Raw genomic sequence first — 25970 nt, 5'->3', positions numbered from 1 at the left:
TTACTAAATTTGTCTACAGCACACAGCAGTTGTACTCTTACATTTCTATTCTTAAAAACTAAGAAAGATCCATCTGTGGATATCTATGGTCTCCTTACCACTTCCTGTTGGGAGGTGGTCCTCATGCGGTCCAGCTGCGTCTCCATTCGCCGGCACTCGGCCTGGGCATCGGCCAGGCTGGCGCGGAGGGCGTCGACCTCCAGGCGGGCGCGGTACAGCTCGGTCATGGTGCGGTCGCGGGCACTCGCTGAGTCGCGGAGCTCTGACACCAACATGGCGGCCTGCTGGCGAGACGCCTGGAGCTGCTCCTCGGCCTGGCGAAGCTTCTCCCTCAGACGACCCATCTCAGCCTGGAGAGAGGGAGGGGCAGACAGGTTAATACACACAGGTGCTGCGAGGCCTGACACACAGTAACTGCTACCTCAGAAGGGCTATCTTAGCTTACATGTGTGTCTTTCTTTTCTAAATAAAAGGGTCAGGGTCAACATTTCTAAATGGTTTGATATACATTTAAATATGATTTTCTTGCAGCTTCACGTGTAGTTACAGGAATAAGAGTCTAGGTAGGCACAATGAGGACTGGCCACCCCACATAGCCTGGTTCCTCTCTAGGTTTCTTCCTAGGTTCTAGCCTTTCTAGGGAGTTTTTCCTAGCCACCGTGCTTCTACACCTGCATTGCTTGCTGTTTGGGGTTTTAGGCCGGGTTTCTGTACAGCACTTTGAGATATCAGCTGATGTACAAAGGGCTATATAAATACATTTGATTTGAATGAGACCTTAACTCGAGCAACAACAAAACATCTACATGTCATTCAAAAATGTCCCATGAAACATGGACACTGCATGTCTGTTAGTGCTTTAGTCAACTTCTCTTATCATTTATACCCATGCTAAACAGCAAAAGATAAACAGCATTTCTATATTTTGTAATAGTTTATATGATCATTTAATACAATAATATAATACAATTGGTTCTGTCAACAAAATCATTGACAATAATAATAATAAAAATAATAACCAATAATGAAATTATTATAAATCTGTAAAGTTTTAATGGTGTGTGTGTGTGAAAATTAGACATCACATTCTTGCTTCCTCTGTCCTTGTTTCCTCCACTCCTTGAAAGTGCATTGGAGCCCGAGGGGAGGAACCTTCCCTCCTCTCCCCCAATGTGCTTTGAGAGGGAGGTGAGGAATGGAGGAAACAAGAGGAGAATCTAAATTGCATTTCCTAAATTCCTGACACCCTTCTCAAAAACCCATTGATAAGAAGGTGAGATGGGAAACACAATCTAGTAAATGAATGGGTTAAGAATATAGAAATATAAAAATGTATGAATGAGCAGTGACAGAGCAGCTAAGATGCAATTTGTATTTTATTTTATCTTTATTTAACTAGGCAAGTCAGTTAAGAACAAATTCTTATTTACAATGACAGCCTAGGAACAGTGGGTTAACTGCCTTGTTCAGGGGCAGAATGACAGATTTTTACAGTGTCAGCTCGGGTATTCGATCTAGTAACCTTTCGGTTACTGGCCCAACGCTCTAACTACTAGGCTACCTGCCGCCCCAATAGATAGTGTAGGATACAGTATATACATGAGATGACTACTAGGCTACCTGCCGCCCCAATAGATAGTGTAGGATACAGTATATACATGAGATGACTACTAGGCTACCTGCCGCCCCAATAGATAGTGTAGGATACAGTATATACATGAGATGACTACTAGGCTGCCTGCCGCCCCAATAGATAGTGTAGGATACAGTATATACATGAGATGAGTAATGTGAGAAATGTAAACATTCTTAAAGTGGCATTATTAAAGTGACTAGTGTTCTGTTTATTAAAGTGGCCAATGATATCAAGTCTGTAGGTAGGCAGCAGCCTCCCTGTTCTAGTGATGGCTGTTTAACAATCTGATGGCGATGAGATAGAAGCTGTTTATCGATCTCTCTGTCCCAGCTTTGATGCATCTGTACTGACCTCCCCTTCTGGATGATAGCGGGGTGAACAGGCAGTGGCTTGGGTGGTTATTGTCCTTGATTATCTTTTTTGTATTCCCGCAACAAAGCCTCCTTCACTCACGCCGCCAAATTTACCATAGTAAAACTGACTATCCTACCGATCCTCGACTTCGGCAATGTCATCTACAAAATAGCTTCCAATACTCTACTCAGCAAACTGGATGCAGTTTATCACAGTGCCATCCGTTTTGTTACTAAAGCACCTTATACCACCCACCACTGCGACCTGTATCCTCTAGTCGGCTGGCCCTCGCTACATATTGGAAAGCTGCCGCAGTTATCCCCCTCTTCAAAGGGGGAGACACCCTGGACCCAAACTGTTACAGACCTATATCCATCCTGCCCTGCCTATCTAAGGTCTTCGAAAGCCAAGTCAACAAACAGGTCACTGACCATCTCGAATCCCACTGTACCTTCTCCGCTGTGCAATCTGGTTTCCGAGCCGGTCACGGGTGCACCTCAGCCACACTCAAGGTACTAAACGATATCATAACCGCCATTGATAAAAGACAGTACTGTTCAGCCGTCTTCATCGACCTTGCCAAGGCTTTCGACTCTGTCAATCACCATATTCTTATCGGCAGACTCAGTAGCCTCGGTTTTTCGGATGACTGCCTTGCCTGGTTCACCAATTACTTTGCAGACAGAGTTCAGTGTGTCAAATCGGAGGGCATGCTGTCCGGTCCTCTGGCAGTCTCTATGGGGGTGCCACAGGGTTCAATTCTCGGGCCGACTCTTTTCTCTGTATACATCAATGATGTTGCTCTTGCTGCGGGCGATTCCCTGATCCACCTCTACGCAGACGACACCATTCTATATACTTTCGGCCCGTCATTGGACACTGTGCTATCTAACCTCCAAACAAGCTTCAATGCCATACAACACTCCTTCCGTGGCCTCCGACTGCTCTTAAACGCTAGTAAAACCAAATGCATGCTTTTCAACCGATCGCTGCCTGCACCCGCATCCCCGCCTAGCATCACCACCCTGGATGGTTCCGACCTAGAATATGTGGACATCTATAAGTACCTAGGTGTCTGGCTAGACTGCAAACTCTCCTTCCAGACTCATATCAAACATCTCCAATCAAAAATCAAATCAAGAGTCGGCTTTCTATTCCGTAACAAAGCCTCCTTCACTCATGCCGCCAAGCTTACCCTAGTAAAACTGACTATCCTACCGATCCTCGACTTCGGCGATGTCATCTACAAAATGGCTTCCAACACTCTACTCAGCAAACTGGATGCAGTCTATCACAGTGCCATCCGTTTTGTCACTAAAGCACCTTATACCACCCACCACTGCGACTTGTATGCTCTAGTCGGCTGGCCCTCGCTACATATTCGTCGCCAGACCCACTGGCTCCAGGTCATCTACAAGTCCATGCTAGGTAAAGCTCCGCCTTATCTCAGCTCACTGGTCACGATGGCAACACCCATCCGTAGCACGCACTCCAGCAGGTGTATCTCACTGATCATCCCTAAAGCCAACACCTCATTTGGCCGCCTTTCGTTCCAGTACTCTGCTGCCTGTGACTGGAACGAATTGCAAAAATCGCTGAAGTTGGAGACTTTTATCTCCCTCACCAACTTCAAACATCAGCTATCTGAGCAGCTAACCGATCGCTGCAGCTGTACATAGTCTATTGGTAAATAGCCCACCCATTTTCACCTACCTCATCCCCATACTGTTTTTATTTATTTATTTTTCTGCTCTTTTGCACACCAATATCTCTCTACCTGTACATGACCATCTGATCATTTATCACTCCAGTGTTAATCTGCAAAATTGTAATTATTCGCCTACCTCATGCCTTTTGCACACATTGTATATAGACTCCCCCTTTGTTTTCTACTGTGTTATTGACTTGTTAATTGTTTACTCCATGTGTAACTCTGTGTTGTCTGCTCATACTGCTATGCTTTATCTTGGCCAGGTCGCAGTTGCAAATGAGAACTTGTTCTCAACTAGCCTACCTGGTTAAATAAAGGTGAAATAAAAATAAAAATAAATAAAAATAAAATAAAAATTTGTCGCCAGACCCACTGGCTCCAGGTCATCTACAAGTCCATGCTAGGTAAAGCTCCGCCTTATCTCAGTTCACTGGTCACGATGGCAACACCCGCCCGTAGCACGCGCTCCAGCAGGTGTATCTCACTGATCATCCCTAAAGCCAACACTGCATTTGGCCGCCTTTCGTTCCAGTTCTCTGCTGCCTGTGACTGGAACGAATTGCAAAAATCGCTGAAGTTGGAGACTTTTATCTCCTTCACCAACTTCAAACATCTGCTATCTGAGCAGCTAACCGATCGCTGCAGCTGTACATAGTCCATCTGTAAATAGCCCACCCAATTTACCTACCTCATCCCCATATTGTTTTTATTTATTTACTTTTCTGCTCTTTTGCACACCAGTATCACTACCTGTACTTGACCATCTGATCATTTATCACTCCAGTGTTAATCTGCAAAATTGTAATTATTCGCCTACCTCCTCATGCCTTTTGCACACAATGTATATAGACTCTCTCTTTTTTTTTCCTACTGTGTTATTGACTTGTTAATTGTTTACTCCATGTGTAACTCTGTGTTGTCTGTTCACACTGCTATGCTTTATATTGGCCAGGTCGCAGTTGCAAATGAGAACTTGGCACCTGTTTGAACTTGTTATCAGTATAAAAAACACCTGTCCACAACCTCAAACAGTCACACTCCAAACTCCACTATGGCCAAGACCAAAGAGCTGTCAAAGGACACCAGAAACAAAATTGTAGACCTGCACCAGGCTGGGAAGACTGAATCTGCAATAGGTAAGTAGCTTGGTTTGAAGAAATCAACTGTGGGAGCAATTATTAGGAAATGGAAGACATACAAGACCACTGATAATCTCCCTCGATCTGGGGCTCCACGCAAGATCTCACCCCAAAATGATCACAAGAACGGTGAGCAAGAATCCCAGAACCACACGGGGGGACCTAGTGAATGACCTGCAGAGAGCTGGGACCAAAGCCTACCATCAGTAACACACTACGCCGCCAGGGACTCAAATCCTGCAGTGCCAGACGTGTCCCCCTGCTTAAGCCAGTACATGTCCAGGCCCGTCTGAAGTTTGCTAGAGAGCATTTGGATGATCCAGAAAAAGATTGGGAGAATGTCATATGGTCAGATGAAACCAAAATATAACTTTTTGGTAAAAACTCAACTCGACGTGTTTGGAGGACAAAGAATGCTGAGTTGCATCCAAAGAACACCATACCTACTGTGAAGCATGGGGGTGGAAACATCATGCTTTGGGGCTGTTTTTCTGCAAAGGGACCAGGACGACTGATCCGTGTAAAGGAAAGAATGAATGGGGCCATGTATCGTGAGATTTTAAGTGAAAACCTCCTTCCATCAGCAAGGGCATTGAAGATGAAACGTGGCTGGCTCTTTCAGCATGACAATGATCCCAAACACACCTCCCAGGCAACAAGGGAGTGGCTTCGTAAGAAGCATTTCAAGGTCCTGGTGTGGCCTAGCCAGTCTCCAGATCTCAACCCCATAGAAAATCTTTGGAGGGAGTTGAAAGTCCGTGTTGCCCAGCAACAGCCCCAAAACATCACTGCTCTAGAGGAGATCTGCATGGAGGAATGGGCCAAAATACCAGCAACAGTGTGTGAAAACCTTATGAAGACTTACAGAAAACGTTTGACCTCTGTCATTGCCAACAAAGGGTATATAGAAAAGTATTGAGACAAACTTTTGTTATTGACCAAAAACGTATTTTCCACCATAATTTGCAAATAAATTCATTAAAAATCCTACAATGGGATTTTCTGGATTTTTTTTCTCATTTTGTCTGTCATAGTTGAAGTGTACCTATGATGAAAATTACAGGCCTCTCTCATCTTTTTAAGTGGGAGAACTTGCACAATTGGTGGCTGACTAAATACTTTTTTGCCCCACTGTATACTGTGTACTGGGGTATCTGGAAACAGCCACTGGATGCTTTTTCAAACTGTTGAAGCTATTTCTTCGAAGTTTTTCAACACATTTTAATATGTGCAGCTACTTTAAGTGAATACCTGCAGTCAACTTGATAAAGCAGATCGCGTTCTTCATTTCACCTGTCACATTATTTTACATTATGAAGCTCACCAAGCTCACCCAGAACAGTTGAGTCAGACATGTGTTTGTTAGTAAATAGCACAACGAGAGAAAGCGGGAGCAGGTGAGTCCAGCTGTGTGTTGACAGGGCTCACACTTCACATTGAAAAGGCAACAGTGTTTTTTTGCTTCAATAGATTGATCAGGGACGCGCAACTATAGTTAACCTTCACAGAAAATACTTCAGTGCAACACAACACATTCAGCAGAAAATAGATTCATTTTCATCAGATGCAACGCTATTTGGCTGGCAGCCACACAAGTCAATTATCTCACAATGTTTTGCAAAAATTATGAATGGCCATCATATTTCTAATGTTTATCATAGAAAGAATGTATCCATCTACATTTCCTAATGTTTATCTTAAATTTAATCTAGCATTTTACCAGAGAAAAGTATGCTGGTTACACAAAGTTAATCTAGCATAGTACTGGAGAAAAGTAGCTACACATAGAAAAGTACTGGAGAAAAGTAGCTACACATAGAAAAGTACTCAGGAAAAGTAGCTACACAGAAAACTCCTGGGGAAAAGTAGCTACACATAGAAAACTCCTGGGGAACAGTAGCTACACATAGAAAACTCCTGGGGAAAAGTAGCTACACATAGAAAACTCCTGGGGAAAAGTAGCTACACATAGAAAACTCCTGGGGAAAAGTAGCTACACATAGAAAACTCCTGGGGAAAAGTAGCTACACATAGAAAACTCCTGGGGAAAAGTAGCTACACATAGAAAACTCCTGGGGAACAGTAGCTACATGTAGAAAACTCCTGGGGAAAAGTAGCTACACGTAGAAAACTCCTGGGGAAAAGTAGCTACATATAGAAAACTCCTGGGGAAAAGTAGCTACACATAGAAAACTCCTGGGGAAAAGTAGCTACACATAGAAAACTCCTGGGGAAAAGTAGCTACACGTAGAAAACTCCTGGGGAAAAGTAGCTACACATAGAAAACTCCTGGGGAACAGTAGCTACACGTAGAAAACTCCTGGGGAAAAGTAGCTACACATAGAAAACTCCTGGGGAAAAGTAGCTACACGTAGAAAACTCCTGGGGAAAAGTAGCTACATATAGAAAACTCCTGGGGAAAAGTAGCTACACGTAGAAAACTCCTGGGGAAAAGTAGCTACACGTAGAAAACTCCTGGGGAAAAGTAGCTACACATAGAAAACTCCTGGGGAACAGTAGCTACACGTAGAAAACTCCTGGGGAACAGTAGCTACACATAGAAAACTCCTGGGGAAAAGTAGCTACACATAGAAAACTCCTGGGGAAAAGTAGCTACACATAGAAAACTCCTGGGGAAAAGTAGCTACACAGAAAACTCCTGGGGAAAAGTAGCTACACATAGAAAACTCCTGGGGAAAAGTAGCTACACATAGAAAACTCCTGGGGAAAAGTAGCTACACATAGAAAACTCCTGGGGAAAAGTAGCTACACATAGAAAACTCCTGGGGAACAGTAGCTACACGTAGAAAACTCCTGGGGAAAAGTAGCTACACATAGAAAACTCCTGGGGAACAGTAGCTACACGTAGAAAACTCCTGGGGAAAAGTAGCTACACATAGAAAATGCCTGGGGAACAGAAGCTACACATTGGTCATGAAGCTCTAACTGACAGAATGCCCGTTGGTGAATTCTCATCCGAGTGGAGAAGTGCAACTGAAGCACAAAATGACTGATGCCAAGCAGAAATTACAATAAGAAGCATTTTACATCTGCATTTACAAAACGCAGCAAGATATTTGTTATGCATTTTATTTTTTTATCCTGTGAGAAAAATGCAGAATTCTGCATTTAATGCAACCCTTAAGTTTGATTTGCTAGTGGCTGAATTAATAAGGTGACAGGGCATCATATTGAGAAGTCAAAGCCGTTTGTACAGCTGCCACTATCTTGATTTTCTTGCTTTCCCTACTTTCCGCTCTCAGCACATCTTCTCCTCCAAGCAGAGCAGGCAGGTCCGTTGCCTTAGCAACTCCACTCCACTCAGACACAGTGTGCAGCCTACACATGCTGCTCCAGAGCAAGTACTGTTCTTCCTTCAGACAAGCATTCTGGTAATAAACGCGTAATACTGTGTATATCCTGGTATGAGAGAAGAACTGCAAGACAATATGAACACCTGGATACTGCCAGGCCCATGAAAACTGTTTTCACACCATAACATAGGAAGATAGAAAATGTTACGAGGTTACAGTACACTTCCGAGATCTCCTCCAACCCTCCCTAAAAAGGTTTTGATACTACTCCTGAATTATATTGAATGTATCTATGTTCCCCCTTTATATCTAAATGTATTAATGACTTTGTAACAGCTCCAAACAGATGTCCATTAGAACAAATGCTCACTGCTACCCTAATTTATAGAAAGACCCATATGAACACACACACACCCCTCCCTCCTCACCTTGTCGACAGCGTGTGTGTGCAGCTCTTTCTCCAGGCATTCTTTCTGAGTGACGCAGGCTCGGAGCCTGTCCAGTTCTTCCTGGAACTGAGCGATGGTCACCTCTCTGTTGAGCTCCACAGCCTTCAGCATCTGCAGCTCTGCACTCAGCTTAGTGTTCTCTAGCTCCGTGCTACGCAGGTGGACCTACACACACACACAGGCAGAGAGACCATTATAGACACACAGACAAAGAAAGACGATTATGAACACACACACACATACAGTTGAAGTCTGATGTTTACATACACTTAGGTTGGAGTCATTAAAACTCGTTTTTCAACAACTCCACAAATTTCTTGTTAACAAACTATAGTTTTGGCAAGTCGGTAAGGACATCTACTTTGTGCATGACATAAGTAATTTTTCCAACAATTGTTTACAGAAAGATTATTTCACTTATAATTCACTGTTCCAGTGTGTGTTTACATACACTAAGTTGACTGTGCCTTTAAACAGCTTGGAAAATTACAGAAAATGATGTCATTGCTTTAGAAGCTTCTGATAGGCGAATTAACATAATTTGAGTCAATTGGGGGTGTACCTGTGGATGTATTTCAAGGCCTACCTTCAAACTCAGTGCCTCTTTGCTTGACATCATGGGAAAATCAAAAGAAATCAACCAAGACCTCAGAAAAAATTTGTAGACCTCCACAAGTCTGGTTCATCCTTGGAAGCAATTTCCAAACACCTGAAGGTACCACGTTCATCTGTACAAACAATAGTACGCAAGTATAAACACCATGGGACCACGCAGGCGTCATACCGCTCAGGAAGGAGATGCATTCTGTCTCCTAGAGATGAACGTAGTTTGGTGCGAAAAGTACAAATCAATCCCAGAACAGCAGCAAAAGACCTTGTGAAGATGCTGGAGGAAACAGATACAAAAGTATCTATATCCACAGTAAAACAAGTCCTATTTCGACATAACCTGAAAGGCCGCTCAGCAAGGAAGAAGCCACTGTTCCAAAACCACCATAAATAAGCCAGCCACCATCTCAACCGTGGCAGCATCATGTTGTGGAGATGCTTTGCTGCAGGAGGGACTGGTGCACTTCACAAAATAGATGGCATCATGAGGGAGAAAAATTATGTGGATATATTGAAGCAACATCTCAAGGCATCAGTCAGGAAGTCAAAGCTTGGTAACAATTGGGTCTTCCAAATGGACAATGACCACAAGCATACTTCCAATGTTGTGGCAAAATGGCTCAAGGACAACAAAGTCAAGGTATTGGAGTGGCCATCAAAAAGCCCAGACCTCAATCCTATAGCAAATTTGTGGGCAGAACTGAAAAAGTGTGTGCAAGCAAGGAGGCCTACAAACCTGACTCAGTTACACCAGCTCTGTCAGGAGGAATGGGCCAAAATTCACCCAACTTATTGTGGGAAGCGTGTGGAAGGCGACCCGAAACGTTGGACCCAAAACAATTTAAAGGCAATGCTACCAAATACTAATTGAGTGTATGTAAACTTCTGACCCACTGGGAATGTGATGAAAGAAATAAAAGCTGAAATATATCATTCTCTCAACTATTATTCTGACATTTCACATTCTTAAAATAAAGTGGTGATCCTAACTGACCTAAGACAGGGAATTTTTACTTGGATTAAATGTCATGAATTGAGAAAAACTGAGTTTAAATGTATTTGGCTAAGGTGTATGAAACTTCTGACTTCAACTGTAGATACATGTGCATACACAGTGTATCATTTCACCTTGTAAAGGTCCCTCTCGTCCTTCTCATTCTTCAGTTGGGTCTCCAGAGTGTCTTTATCTGCTGTCAGCTTCTTTAACCTGTCTCTCAGACTGGACAACAACAACTGCATTAATACCAATAATGTTCTCTCTAGTTTTCTGTACTGTATGTCATTTGAGTATAGTACTGTATCTATGGTGTTTCTCATCAACAGTCCAGTTAGTTTCCTTATAGTCCTTTGTGTGTGTGTGTGTGTGTGTGTGTGTGTGTGTGGCAGGTTTTCCACTAGGCGGTAATAGCCGGCTCTTGGCCTATAAAAAATGAAAAAAGCTGATAATTAAAATTGGTGCCAGGCCGGGAGAAGAAAAAAATAGATTGCGAAATAATGTTTTTTAGCTTATTTAAATGGTGGAAATACTAGTCGATGGAAATACATTTGACTGGCCATGCTTATCGGTCTATAGGGTCATTTGCATAATTGTGTGTAATTAAATTGCAGCGTGCATAGGCTACTGTATATTCCTTATGAATCTTATTTCTCACACCCCTACAGCACACAGATACAGAGCCTTGGAGCTGAACAATCTGCAGCAGCAGCATCTCAAACTGCAACAGATGGCAGGCCTCATCAGTGCGTCACACACCACTTCGCAATGAGCTGGAGGCAGTACGCGTTTTGAAAACACACAGTTAATTGTTTGAAAGCTGAACGTTTTAACATGCATTATGAGGCATGTCTTACCTTGCTTCAAAGCAGCCTATTAGATCTACACCACTCCCATGTGCGCTGCCCTTTTGACAACGGCGTTTTCTGCTAATTGCATTATGGAAAGAACATTTGCGTGTAGCCTACTGCCTTGTGCGCATCGCTGAGCTTTATAATGTGAAGAAATAATAGTTCATCAACATTTGAAGATAAACGCTCTGTTCTGTTGCCCTCATTGCTTTTTAAGTATTTAAAAATAAATTTTTATGTAGCTTAGGCTTACTGGTTGTATGAATTTGGGCTCTATCTTCCCACAGCTGTCCCAGTCTGTTTGGAATAGGCTATTCCTCGACAAGCTGACCAATAGAATAGGTCAACTTTTCTACTATGGGGGATAGTAGATTGGCGTAGGTTAGTGATTTGGCTGTTTGTTACTCCTCTTGTTGGCTGAGGAAAAGTAAATGTGGACAGTTATTCGAGCATCTTCAAAATGCGCATCTGAATTCAGTATGAAGGACTACACATTGTTGCATGCTCAACATGTTCTGTTAATATGAATTACCATAATCCAAATGTGATTTCTGTCATTCTGAGCAGTGTGGGTGGACGCCCTAATCAGGTTACACACCCAATGGAAATGGGTCCTCCAGATTTATCAAATGTCCGGTAAATTAAAATGTTGCCGGTCAAATGTCCTGTCCACATTTTCCTAATGGAAACCCTGATGTGTGGCATGTGTGTTCCTCCTCACCAGTCCAGTTCCTATCCTTCCAGTGTGTGTTCCTCCTCACCAGTCCAGTTCGGTCTCTTTCTGCAGCCCTCTCTGTGTGACTCCCAGTAGGTCCTCCTCCAGCTGTCTGACCCGGTCTGTGGCCTCCTGCAGTCTCCTCCTCACCTCCTCCCTCTCCTCTGACAGGCCCTGGGAGGAGCGTAGCAGCTCCTGCAACCACACCACAGGCGACTTCAGCTGTCAATCACACTGTTATTCAATCACTGGCCCTTGTCGGTCAGTCCTGTTAGACCAGAGGTGTCAAACTCAATTCCTGGAAGGCTGAGTGTTTTCTGTTTTTTGTCTTTTCCTTTCAAATTGTGTTCAACTAAGACCCAGACAATGAGATGAGGGGAGTTCCAACCTAATCAATGACCTTTACTGATCAAGTAAAATGGAGGGAAATGCTGCAAATGCTTGGCTTTGTATTGAGTTTGACCCTCTCAATCAAAATGCTGTGTGATAACGAATGACGATTGGCAATGTTCTGAAACAAGAGGCAACCATGAGAACCAGTTGGAGTCTATCTATCCAGTATCTTGTACCTGGTCCTGCCAGTGATCTCCCCTGTTGGAACATGTTGAGAAGTAGAGGACATTAAATCACCCACAACACACTGCACCTGACAGACCAGCACGCCTACATAAACACCCCTGCATCACTCAACACGCACACACACGCACTTATGCATCAGACAGACAGGCACATCACATCCATCAAACATACAGGTGCAGTATATACATTTATATTTGTTTTGGGAAACACGTGCACAGTGTCACACCCAGATGTCATGTGTAGTTCAGGTACAGCCCGCTGGCTCCCTGGAGGACTGTATGATTTCAACTGCAGCCATTTGGGAGACACTTTAGCAGCGCAAAAGACCTTATAAAACATGGTGTCGTAAAATTAGCAGCCGCAAAATATGTACTTACGTTTTCATGGTCCAGCTAAAGGATATTTTCATCAGTGCTGCACTAAAGGGCTATGGTGAATATACTCAAATGTTCTTGTGTACTGCACAAATGAACGAGCACACACACACACACACACCACTGATTTCATAAGAGAAACCCTTGTTGAATGAAGAATCTGACATTAATAATCTATGTACATTTTATTTACAGCAATTTAGTACTTCATAAAATGACCAAGTCAGAAATCTCTCAAAGCTGTCTACCACACACACATTCCTTTTACTATCCTTGTGGGGACCAAACAATTGATACCCATTCAAAATCCTATTTTCCCAAAAACCTAATTCAAACCCTACACCTAACCCTAATTCAAACCCTATACCTAACCCCTAACCCTAATTCAAACCCTACACCTAACCCCTAACCCTAATTCAAACCCTACACCTAACCCTAATTCAAACCCTACACCTAACCCTTAACCCTAATTCAAACCCTATACCTAACCCCTAACCCTAATTCAAACCCTACACCTAACCCTAATTCAAACCCTATACCTAACCCCTAACCCTAATTCAAACCCTATACCTAACCCCTAACCCTAATTCAAACCCTATACCTAACCCCTAACCCTAATTCAAACCCTATACCTAACCCCTAACCCTAATTCAAACCCTATACCTAACCCCTAACCCTAATTCAAACCCTACACCTAACCCTAATTCAAACCCTATACCTAACCCCTAACCCTAATTCAAACCCCATACCTAACCCTTAATCCTAATTCAAACCCTATACCTAACCCCTAACCCTAACTCAAACCCTATACCTAACCCCTAACCCTAATTCAAACCCTACACCTAACCCTAATTCAAACCCTATACCTAACCCCTAACCCTAATTTAAACCCTACACCTAACCCCTAACCCTAATTCAAACCCTATACCTAACCCCTAACCCTAATTCAAACCCTATACCTAACCCCTAACCCTAATTCAAACCCTATACCTAACCCCTAACCCTAATTCAAACCCTACACCTAACCCTAATTCAAACCCTATACCTAACCCCTAACCCTAATTCAAACCCTATACCTAACCCCTAACCCTAATTCAAACCCTATACCTAACCCTAATTCAAACCCTATACCTAACCCCTAAGCCTAATTCAAACCCTATACCTAACCCCTAAGCCAACCCTATACCTAACCCCTAACCCTAATTCAAACCCTATACCTAACCCCTAACCCTAATTCAAACCCTATACCTAACCCCTAAGCCAAACCCTATACCTAACCCCTAACCCTAATTCAAACCCTATACCTAACCCCTAAGCCTAATCCAAACCCTATACCTAACCCCTAAGGCTAATTCAAACCCTATACCTAACCCCTAAGCCTAATTCAAACCCTATACCTAACCCCTAAGCCTAATTCAAACCCTATACCTAACCCCTAAGCCAAACCCTATACCTAACCCTAATTCAAACCCTATACCTAACCCCTAAGCCTAATTCAAACCCTATACCTAACCCCTAAGCCAAACCCTATACCTAACCCCTAACCCTAATTCAAACCCTATACCTAACCCCTAACCCTAATTCAAACCATATACCTAACCCAAGCCCTATACCTAACCCTAATTCAAACCCTATACCTAACTCCTAACCCTAATTCAAACCCTATACCTAACCCTAATTCAAACCCTAAACCTAACCCTATACCTAACCCTAATTCACACCCTATACCTAACCCCTAACCCAAACCCTATACCTAACCCCTAACCCTAATTCAAACCCTATACCTAACCCCTAACCCTAATTCAAACCCTATACCTAACCCCTAACCCTAATTCAAACCCTATACCTAACCCCTAAGCCAACCCTATACCTAACCCAAACCCTATACCTAACCCCTAACCCTAATTCAAACCCTATACCTAACTAACCCATAAGCCTAAAATATACTTTTTCCTTGTGAGGGATCAACAAAATGCCCCCACCTGTCCAAATGTTCCTTTTTTAATATTCCTGTGAGGACCTCTGGTCCCCATAAGGATACTAAAACACACACACACTAGGAAAAAGCACCAGGGGGCAGTAAGAGACTGGTTCCATATCATCAACGTTCTCCCCTAAATTTCCTCCACTCTCCTTCCTCCTCTCATCCTCCCTGCTTCCCTCCTCTCATCCTCCCTGCTTCCCTCCTCTCTCCTTTCATCCTCCCCCTATTTCCTCTAGTTTCAGTGGGTTAAATCTTACGTTGCAGGTTAAGTCACATGGAAATGTTTATTCACTGAACAACACCAAATGGTACTTCAAATAAATTACAAAATTGAAGTCACTCTCAGCAGTTGTAATAAGATGAGAAATGAGAGAGTGAGAAAGAGAGAAAAACAGAGAGAAAAAGAGAGAGCGAGACGGCGAGAGAGAGAGCAGTGCCCCTAGTACATTGGCGTGACTGAGTCATGTTACTCCCTAAACTGGGCAGGGCCTTCCTTCACCCAGGCGGTTATGCAGACAACCGTCTCTCATTCCACATGCATTTTAAAACAAGTTACAAGTGGGTGGCATTGTGAGTGTGTGTGTCAGTGGGATTGAGTGTGTGTGTGGGGGAGGAGTGGTCTGTGTGTATGTATGTGGCCTTGACGTCATATTTGTTCACTCTGTGGTTGAGATGGCATTGCCCTGATGCCAGATGCCTGGGAGACCGTGTCCAGTTAGCGTCCTGGCCCAGTGAGTCAGCTCGTTAAAAAGGGACAGAGAGACAGGCACACACACACGAAACAAACAAAAAAATATGACACACTGTGCAAACACAGTGCACACACACTCCTTTGTGTGTTCAACCATGGACACAGATCATTCATAAACTTCATTAACGTTGATGTTTTGAACCTGTGATCACTGAATAGGAACTGGCACTCAGGTTTCTCTCTTCTGCTCCCTCGCTCTGTACAGTCTCCTGTGCTACGTATTTCTCTCTCCCTCCCTCACCTGGCTGTGTGTGCATAGCAGGCTGCAGGTCTCTCTCCCTCCCTCCCTCACCTGGTTGTGTGTAGCAGGCTGCAGGTCTCTCTCCCTCCCTCCCTCACCTGGTTGTGTGTGCGTTGCAGGCTGCAAGTCTCTCTCCCTCCCTCACCTGGTTGTGTTTTTGTTGCAGGCTGCAAGTCTCTCTCTCCCTCCCTCACCTGGTTGTGTGCGCGTAGCAGGCTGCAGGTCTCTCTCCCTCCCTCCCTCCCTCACCTGGTTGTGTGTGCGTAGCAGGCTGCAAGTCTCTCTCTCCCTCCCTCACCTGGTTGTGTGCGCGTAGCAGGCTGCAGGTCTCTCTCCCTCCCTCCCTCACCTGGTTGTGTGTGCGTAGCAGGCTGCAGGTCTCTCTCCCCTCCCTCACCTGGTTGTGTGTGCGTAGCAGGCTGCAGGTCTCCCTCCCTCACCTGGTTGTGTGTGCGTAGCAGGCTGCAGGTCTCCCTCCCTCCCTCACCTGGTTGTGTGTGCGTAGCAGGCTGCAGGTCTCTCTCCCTCCCTCACTTGGTTGTGTGTGCGTAGCAGGCTGCAGGTCTCTCCCTCCCTCACCTGGTTGTGTGTGCGTAGCAGGCTGCAGGTCTCTCTCCCTCCCTCACCTGGTTGTGTGTGCGTAGCAGGCTGCAGGTCTCTCTCCCTCCCTCACCTGGTTGTGTGTGCGTAGCAGGCTGCAGGTCTCTCCCTCCCTCACCTGGTTGTGTGTGCATAGCAGGCTGCAGGTCTTTCTCCCTCACCTGGCTGTGTGTGCGTAGCAGGCTGCAGGTCTCTCTCCCCTCCCTCACCTGGTTGTGTGTGCGTAGCAGGCTGCAGGTCTCTCTCCCCTCCCTCACCTGGTTGTGTGTGCGTAGCAGGCTGCAGGTCTCTCTCTCTCCCTCACCTGGTTGTGTGTGCGTAGCAGGCTGCAGGTCTCTCTCCCTCACCTGGTTGTGTGTGCGTAGCAGGCTGCAGGTCTCTCTCCCTCCCTCACCTGGTTATGTGTGCGTAGCAGGCTGCAGGTCTCTCTCCCTCCCTCACCTGGTTGTGTGTGCGTAGCAGGCTGCAGGTCTCTCCCTCCCTCACCTGGTTGTGTTTGCCTAGCAGGCTCCAAGTCTCTCTCCCTCCCTCACCTGGTTGTGTGTGCTTAGCAGGCTGCAGGTCTCTCTCCCTCCCTCACCTGGTTGTGTGTGCGTAGCAGGCTGCAGGTCTCCCTCCCTCCCTCACCTGGTTGTGTTTTCGTTGCAGGCTGCAAGTCTCTCTCTCCCTCCCTCACCTGGTTGTGTGCGCGTAGCAGGCTGCAGGTCTCTCTCCCTCCCTCCCTCACCTGGTTGTGTGTGCGTAGCAGGCTGCAGGTCTCTCCCCTCCCTTCCTCACCTGGTTGTGTGTGCGTAGCAGGCTGCAGGTCTCCCTCCCTCACCTGGTTGTGTGTGCGTAGCAGGCTGCAGGTCTCCCTCTCCTGCTCTCTCTCTCTGTGCAGCCTCCTGTGCTCCTCCTGCAGCTGCTGCTTCTCCTCTTGCAGGTGGTGCATGGTCTTCAACAGCTCCCTGCGCTCCTGCTGCGCCTCCTCTACACGCTGCTTCTCACCAGAGGATAGAAGAGGAGACTGTGTACCAGTAACATTTAGACAGCTATACTGTGTGTGTGTGTGTGTGTGTGTGTGTGTGTGTGTGTGTGTGTGTGTGTGTGTACCTCCAGCACACTGCTCTTGGTGGTCACCACCAGAATGTCTGAGTTGCTGTCATCCTCGGTAACGGTAAGACAGTCCTCGGTGGGCGTGGCCGGGCGAAACAGGAAAGGTGTGCTGGCGCCTCTGATGTCACCCGTGTGTGTGACGTAACAGAACTGATAAAACTCCCCGTCACTCTTGGGAACATAGTACCCTGCAAAGGGGGAGACCGAGTTGGAAAAAGTTAGGAAGGGCCTGGCATTTTGAGACAGTATCGTCAGGTGAATTGGTTGCGTTTATTTCATCTAGAGTATTCATAAAGAGTATCAGAGTAGGACAGGGATGGGCATTTGAAATGATTTAACTATAAGAATAATATCGTGACTTTTTCCTGGATATCCAAATAGTCAAAATACATGTTTTAAAGATATTATTTTTTTTTGTAAATTACTTCAATGGAGACTTGCTCACTGGACTCTAGAGGAAGCTGGTGAACTACACTCTACTTGCTTCAGCAGAAGGTGGTGTAGGGGCGGGAAAGGAGGAGCAGGGGCCGGTGTGTGTGACCAGGTGCGCAACTTTGGTTTTAGAAGTGGGTGGGACATAATTATTATTATTTTTTGACCAGTCAGATAAACACTCCAAAGCCTATCAGACTGCTCGGAGGCATCCTCATGGTCCTAAAGCACACTGTTGCCTCATTTTTAATCACATTCCCAATAATAACAGTAGACAGTAGACAGTTAAGTTAGCCAGCTAGCGTGCTAAAGTAGCAACGATAACTGAGTCTTTTTTGCTGCGCTCCTCATCCTTGTCTACAACAACAGCCCACCGGTTGGTTGATCATTGTATCCTGCTTCTTCTCATTTAGCCAACCGAATTCTGTCATTTTAATTCCATTTTGCATGACTAAAATCTTTATCTTCCCATGAAGCCTCTGACTGTAACGCCTTGACAGACAACGACGACAAGCTACAGGTGTGAAACGGGTGTGTAGGGTAATGGTGTCCTTTTTTAAATGGGGCACCCTTGTAAAAACTGTCATTAAACTGTTGTTTTATTAAACTGTTCAATCTAATGGTCTATCCTTATAGGCTATTTAGCAACGTCACATATCATTTTATTTCATTTCAGACAAAGTCTTTTCATTGTTAAAATAGGCTACTCTCTCAAGTAACCGAATAATCACTTCCGATCAGATATTCGAATAACCGTGCCCATCCCTTAGAAGAAGTGCTGATCTAGGATCTGGTCCCCACATGCCCATATCATCATATGCATTATGATCTAAAAACACAAAAATGAACCATAGATCAGCACTCTGAGAGGCACTGTGAATCCTGACTGTCTAAATCTAATAAAATAAAATCACTCATCTTCCACATCTTCTACTCATAGTAAACACTTCATTCAATAAGAGTAAAAGTCCAGTAATTCAACTGCACTGTATTTGAGGTAAAGATCACTGTCCGTGATAGAAACACATGCAGAAGTCACAGAGTTCCACTGACACCACAGAGACCATGTCAGCCCCTGTAAAACCAGATCAGCGGCCCTCCATGTAGCATGTGTGTGTAATATCCCTACACACACACACACAGAGAGACAGAGAGACAGAGAGAGGTGTTCAAGTCTCTGACCACGGTTGCGGTTGTATTCCATCAATAAAATAAGGTAGCTGGTTTAATATAGGGACTGTTAAATCATGAGGTTACCTTTGCATACCACAGTGCTTCCCATGCTCGGTGTGTGTGTGTGTACGGTCCTAAGTAAGTGTGTGTGTGTGTACCTTGGAACACCACAGCCCTGTGTACGGTGCTTCCAGGTTGGTAGTCTTGCGGCATGGGAGACCACAGGAAAGTGTAGTAATCCCTCGCTGTGTTCCAACCCACCTACAGACCCAACGCAGGAGGACAGGCTACAGCTAAAACATACACACTGGCATTTTGTTCTCACACCAACACAGGACACACAGCAAGACTAGGATCTCACAAATACCTGTTACGTACCTTGTTAATCATAATACAAAAGAGTGGTATTGCCCAAAGCAAGATCAACAAGTTGAACAGCCCAGCAGCCGAAAAGTGAAACGTACACTACCGGTCAAAAGTTTTAGAACACCTACTCATACAGAGGTTTTTCTTTCTTTTGACTATCTTCTACATTGTAGAATAATAGTGAAAGACATCAAAACTATGAAATAACACATATGGAATCATGTAGTAACCAAAAAAGTGTTAAACAAATCAAAATATTTTTTATATTTGAATCTTCAAATTGCCACCCTTTGCCTTCATGAATGCACATTCTTGGCATTCTCTCAACCAGCTTCACCTGGAATGCTTTTCCAACAGTCTTGAAGGAGTTCCCACATATGCTGAGCACTTGTTGGCTGCTTTTCCTTCACTCTGCGGTCCGACTCATCCCAAACCATATCAATTTGGTTGAGGTCGGAGGATTGTGGAGGCCAGGTCATCTGATGCAGCACTCCATCACTCTCCTTCTTGGTAAAATAGCCCTTCATACCGCCTGGAGGTGTGCTGGGTCATTGTTCTGTTGAAAAACAAATGATAGTCCCACTAAGCGCAAACCAGATGGGATGGCGTATCGCTTCAGAATTCTGTGGTAGCCATGCTGGTTAAATGTGCCTTGAATTCTAAATAAATCACAGTGTGACCAGCAAAGCACCCCCACACCATAACACCTCCTCCTCCTCCATGCTTCAAGGTTGGAACCACACATGTAGAGATCATCCGCTCACCTACTCTGTGTCTCACAAAGCCACAGCGGTTGGAACAAAAAAATCTCAAATTTTGACTCCAGACCTAAGGACAAATTTCCACCAGTCTAATGTCCATTGCTCGTGTTTATTGGCCCAAGCAAGTCTCTTCTTCTTATTGGTGTCCTTTAGAAGTGGTTTCTTTGCAGCAATTTGACCGTGAAGGCCTGATTCACACAGTCTCCTCTGAACAGTTGATGTTGAGATGTGTCTGTAACTTGAACACTATGAAGCAATTGTTTGGGCTGCCATTTCTGAGGTTGGTAACTAATGAACTTATCATCTGCAGCAGAGGTAATTCTGGATCTTCCTTTCCTGTGGCGGTCCTCATGAGAGTCAGTTTCATCATAGTGCTTGATGGTTTTTGCGACTGCACTTGAAGAAACTTTAAAAGTTCTTGAAATGTTCCGGATTGACTGACCTTCATGTCTTAAAGTAATGATGGACTGTTGTTTCTCTTTGCTTATTTGAGCTGTTCTTGCCATAATATGGACTTGGTCTGTTACCAAATAGGGCTAGCTTCTGTACACCCATACCTTGTCACAACTCAACTGATTGGCTCAAACGCATTAAGAAGGAAATAAATTCCACTAATGAACTTTTAAGGCACACCTGTTAATTGAAATGCATTCCAGGTGACTACCTCATGAAGCTGGTTGACAAAATGCCAAGCATGTGCAAAGCTGTCATCAAGGCAAAGGGTGTCTATTTGTTTCACCCTTTTTTGGTTACTACATTGTTCCATGTGTGTTATTTCATAGTTTTGATGTCTTCACTATTATTCTGATACGTAGAAAATAGACAAAATATAGAAAAACCCTTGAATGAATAGGTGTTCTAAAACTTTTCACCGGTATTGTATTTCACAGCCGAGTTGTGATTGGTTGAAGATGGGTTTGTTTCCCATCATGCACACCAGTCCTGTTCTCATTCTCATGTAACAGTAGGCTAAACAAAAATAATGTACCACATACAATTACAGGGATGGAAACATTTATTTGAAACCACAAACCCTCCCTCACTCCTTGCCAGTTCTCCCCTCTCTCCTTGGAGAGGCTGGGAGGAGGTGTGTGTGTAAGTGCTGACAGAGGGGAGCAGCAGAGCCTAGTTTAAACGGAAGCAGACACAGAAGAGAAAGAGGTTCTAATTTTAAACATACTTATAAATGGTGGGAGAGAGATGTAATCATATCAATGTCGCCCCCTGTCACTTGAGGAGCGCATTTTCACATTCCTCGACAACGAGACACTTGCGTTCAGTCTGCATTGTCAATTTTATTTTACCTTTATTTAACCAGGTAGGCAAGTTGAGAACAAGTTCTCATTTACAATTGCGACCTGGTCAAGATAAAGCAAAGCAGTTCGACAGATACAACGACACAGAGTTACACATGGAGTAAAACAAACATACAGTCAATAATACAGTATAAACAAGTCTATATACAATGTGAGCAAATGAGGTGAGAAGGGAGGTAAAGGCAAAAAAAGGCCATGGTGGCAAGGTAAATACAATATAGCAAGTAAAACACTGGAATGGTAGTTTTGCAATGGAAGAATGTGCAAAGTAGAAATAAAAATAATGGGGTGCAAAGGAGCAAAATAAATACATTAATTAAATACAGTAGGGAAAGAGGTAGTTGTTTGGGCTAAATTATAGGTGGGCTATGTACAGGTGCAGTAATCTGTGAGCTGCTCTGACAGTTGGTGCTTAAAGCTAGTGAGGGAGATAAGTGTTTCCAGTTTCAGAGATTTTTGTAGTTCGTTCCAGTCATTGGCAGCAGAGAACTGGAAAGAGAGGCGGCCAAAGAAATAATTGGTTTTGGGGGTGACTAGAGAGATATACCTGCTGGAGCGTGTGCTACAGGTGGGAGATGCTATGGTGACCAGCGAGCTGAGATAAGGGGGGACTTTACCTAGCAGGGTCTTGTAGATGACATGGAGCCAGTGGGTTTGGCGACGAGTATGAAGCGAGGGCCAGCCAACGAGAGCGTACAGGTCGCAATGGTGGGTAGTATATGGGGCTTTGGTGACAAAACGGATTGCACTGTGATAGACTGCATCCAATTTGTTGAGTAGGGTATTGGAGGCTATTTTGTAAATGACATCGCCAAAGTCGAGGATTGGTAGGATGGTCAGTTTTACAAGGGTATGTTTGGCAGCATGAGTGAAGGATGCTTTGTTGCGAAATAGGAAGCCAATTCTAGATTTAACTTTGGATTGGAGATGTTTGATATGGGTCTGGAAGGAGAGTTTACAGTCTAACCAGACACCTAAGTATTTGTAGTTGTCCACGTATTCTAAGTCAGAGCCGTCCAGAGTAGTGATGTTGGACAGGCGGGTAGGTGCAGGTAGCGATCGGTTGAAGAGCATGCATTTAGTTTTACTTGTATTTAAGAGCAATTGGAGGCCACGGAAGGAGAGTTGTATGGCATTGAAGCTTGCCTGGAGGGTTGTTAACACAGTGTCCAAAGAAGGGCCGGAAGTATACAGAATGGTGTCGTCTGCGTAGAGGTGGATCAGAGACTCACCAGCAGCAAGAGCGACCTCATTGATGTATACAGAGAAGAGAGTCGGTCCAAGAATTGAACCCTGTGGCACCCCCATAGAGACTGCCAGAGGTCCGGACAACAGACCCTCCGATTTGACACAATGAACTCTATCAGAGAAGTAGTTGGTAAACCAGGCGAGGCAATCATTTGAGAAACCAAGGCTGCTGAGTCTGCCGATGAGGATGTGGTGATTGACAGAGTCGAAAGCCTTGGCCAGATATTAATAATGCAGCACATGCAACAATGTTGATGACAACGATGCTGTTTTCACTTTTCTTCTTAATATAAATCCACTAGTGTTCTATAAATTACACTATAATTTTGTGTTTCTTACATCAGCAAACAGCAATTTGTTTTTTCTTAGCAAATTGGGCCTAAATCTAAGGCTAATTGCTAGCGAGCTAATAAATTAACTAGGTCAGAGCAAACATAACAAGCTATACAGCCTGATAATACCAGTGATGGCGTAGACCTACAGCTGAATGTTTTTTGTGCAACAGTATCTTCTAAATCAAAGAGGAATACACAAAGCAAGAATGTTAGCTATAAAGTTGCTAAGAGAAAACATTAAATGTAGCCAAAGATTATAGGGTCCCCTAAGAAACACTTGTCAACACTTTGGTTCCTACCCTGTCACAATAACTCCTCCCTGGCATTTTCATTTAATGTCATGTCAAACACCGTATTCAAAAGTGCCCACTATTTATTATATTCTAACTATAGAATTAGAATAATAGTTATATTTCCATGATTCCAACAGTTCACCAAAGTGTTTTGATCTAAACCACAAGTCAAACTGCAACATTTGGTAAAAAAATAAGGCCTAGATTGTTTGCCCATATCGTGGACCCTACATGGCAGTGTGGAAATTCTCGCAAATGAGTACAGGAAGTGCACAATTGTATTAAAATGCTGAATTTTTGTGGGGTTGAATTGAACAGTATAAAACAATCAGAATTGAGAAAGACCAATTGAAATACATTAGAATGTATGTGTTGCTACCCTATGATCACACTACTCATAAAGCACATTTAGAACTTATATTATTCAAAAACAAAAAACACCGACAAATACCGTCAACAACAAATAAAATACTGTGATACCAGCCCTACCTTGATGACAACATCCACTATTAATGAAATAACAATGTTCGGAGTGATGATGATTGTTAGTTTGATGACAATGTTCTGTGCGAGGGTGATCGTGTTTTTAGTATGTTGACAGTAATTGGTGTGATATTAGAAAGTAGAGTAATGCATGTAGGGCCTACTCAGAATGCAGGTGAAATTCCATGTGATAATAATAAATATCTAACTCTATTCAGGTGAGAACATTATTTATACCCAAGTGTGTGTGTGTCTCTCTGTGTGTGTGTGTGTGTGTGTGTGTCTGTCTGTGTGTTAGTCTAAGTCTGGGTTCCCCAAACTCGGTCCTCAGGACCAGAAAATATCCCCCAGCAACACCTATCTATTCTCCCTTCCTCCTCCCACCTCCCTCTGCACATTGAATAACCATACCACAGCTACTGGAAACATCTCTGTAGAAGGAAATAGGCCAGGATTTCCCAAACTCGGAACTCGCGACCCCAAGGGGTGCACGTTTTGGTTTTTCCCCTAGAACTACACAGCTGATTCAAATAATCAACTAAACATCAAGCTTAGGTGTTAGGGAAAAAACAAAACGTGCACCCTTTGGGGTCCAGAGGATGGAGTTTGCGAAACGCTGATCTACGGGGAGGTTTAAACACATAAATGATTTGGTAATTGTATAGTGGAGGGTTGCAGGTGACTGGAGTTTGGTTTGGAGTGTTCAGACTCAGGAGTGATGTTATAAAATAATCACAGACCAAGCTGCCATCCATCACGAATTAGAGGGGTATGCACACGGTCCGATGACACGTTAATTACACTCTTACTGCACGGGTTTCTCCCAGCAACATGCCACAACTCCACTACCTCCTGAATCAGGGGCTTTTCCAGAGGTGTGTGTTTTAAATCTTAAGAGTTGATACAAGTCCATTTAAGCTTCTAATTGCATTACAAAAAAAATAGGTCTTAAAACTTAAATCTCATTCCAATCTTACTTTGTTTGATATATGGATAAGTGTGATAAGTGTAGGAATATTATCATGGTATCATCAAGGCCTTGTGATGCCAATCCCAGGTTTTAGAAGACAGTATTAATGACAGTATACAGCCAGTAGGGGGAGCCTGTACCTAACCTACATATTTTGTGTCAGAGAGCCTCAGGGTGTCTGTGTGTGTGTCAAGGGTAATGTGAGTAAGTGCCCAAGCAGCTGTGCTAGATGTATGTGTCTGGAGCTCTCTCAGTAGTGCAATCACTCACACACACACACACATACAGTGAGAGCCGGGGAGGATGGGGGGAGGGGTAGTGTCATGGCACAAGAAAAAAGCATTAGAAGATAAAAGTGTGAGAAGGGTGAAAAGGGAGGGAGGAGTGTTGGGTTGAAAAACTGACATTTTTTTAATAATTCCTCCTGTGGCTGAGTTTCACTCTTTCATGCCACGCTTTTCATGGGAAAAGCCTACCACCTCTAGCTGCGGAAATACACAGCTCTTTATCACACTCCCAACGCTTCACCATGAAACAGTTTTCATTAGTGCAGACTAACCATCTACATTTTCCAATCTACATTTTCCAAATAAACCCACCATCTTTGTTCCTTTTTAATTGAGCTGGGTGGATTTGAAGTAACTTCTTAAAAGATGATAAATGTTTGCTTTTTGTCTTTACGAGACATTAAGCTTCCTCGTTCACATTTCCTGTTAATTCAGTGTGAAATTTGATGGCCCTGATGAAAGAGGAGATATATAGAGAGAGGGGGAGGGAGGGGGAAACAAGAGAAGGAGAGGTGGAAGAGAGAGAAAGTGAGAGAAAGAAATAAGGATGTGAGTGTGTGTGTGTGTGTGGGGGGGGGGGGGGGGGGGGGGGGGTTGCAATGAAAAATAAAGATCTGGTTAGACCAGAGAGACAGACCAGAAAATACCCCCCAGCAACACCTATCTGTTCTCCCTTCCTCCTCCCACCTCACTCTGCACATTGAATAACCATACCACAGCTACTGGAAACATCTCTGTAGAAGGAAATAGGCCAGGATTTCCCAAACTCGGAACTCGCGACCCCAAGGGGTGCACATTTTGGTTTTTGCCCTAGCACTACACAGCTGTTTCAAATAACCATCTAATCATCAAGCTTTGATCATTTGAATCAGCTGTGTAGTGTAAGGGCAAAAAAACAAAACACTGAAAT

General features: G+C 44.0%; 1 protein-coding gene across 4 annotated transcripts in view; it reads right to left on the bottom strand.

Moving 5' to 3' along the window:
• tax1bp1a (Tax1 (human T-cell leukemia virus type I) binding protein 1a) overlaps positions 1-25970 on the bottom strand; it is a 43533-nt gene that overhangs the window by 14335 nt on the left and 3228 nt on the right. For 3 of the 4 annotated variants that reach the window (XM_036953326.1, XM_036953325.1, XM_036953323.1), the window contains exons 3-9: positions 19160-19262; positions 17394-17584; positions 17122-17280; positions 11819-11967; positions 10341-10431; positions 8583-8768; positions 99-350 (exon numbers count right to left, since the gene is read on the bottom strand). In XM_036953326.1, coding sequence (XP_036809221.1) covers positions 99-350; positions 8583-8768; positions 10341-10431; positions 11819-11967; positions 17122-17280; positions 17394-17584; positions 19160-19262 — 1131 coding nt within the window. The remainder of the gene's footprint in view (positions 1-98; positions 351-8582; positions 8769-10340; positions 10432-11818; positions 11968-17121; positions 17281-17393; positions 17585-19159; positions 19263-25970) is intronic. The other variant, XM_036953324.1, reaches the window with a different exon arrangement.

This window comes from Oncorhynchus mykiss, chromosome 18 (genome assembly GCF_013265735.2).
Source record: "Oncorhynchus mykiss isolate Arlee chromosome 18, USDA_OmykA_1.1, whole genome shotgun sequence".
Lineage (NCBI taxonomy): Eukaryota > Metazoa > Chordata > Actinopteri > Salmoniformes > Salmonidae > Oncorhynchus > Oncorhynchus mykiss.
The sequence above is the reverse complement of the archived record's forward strand: the minus strand, read 5'-3'. Positions and strand labels throughout refer to the sequence as shown.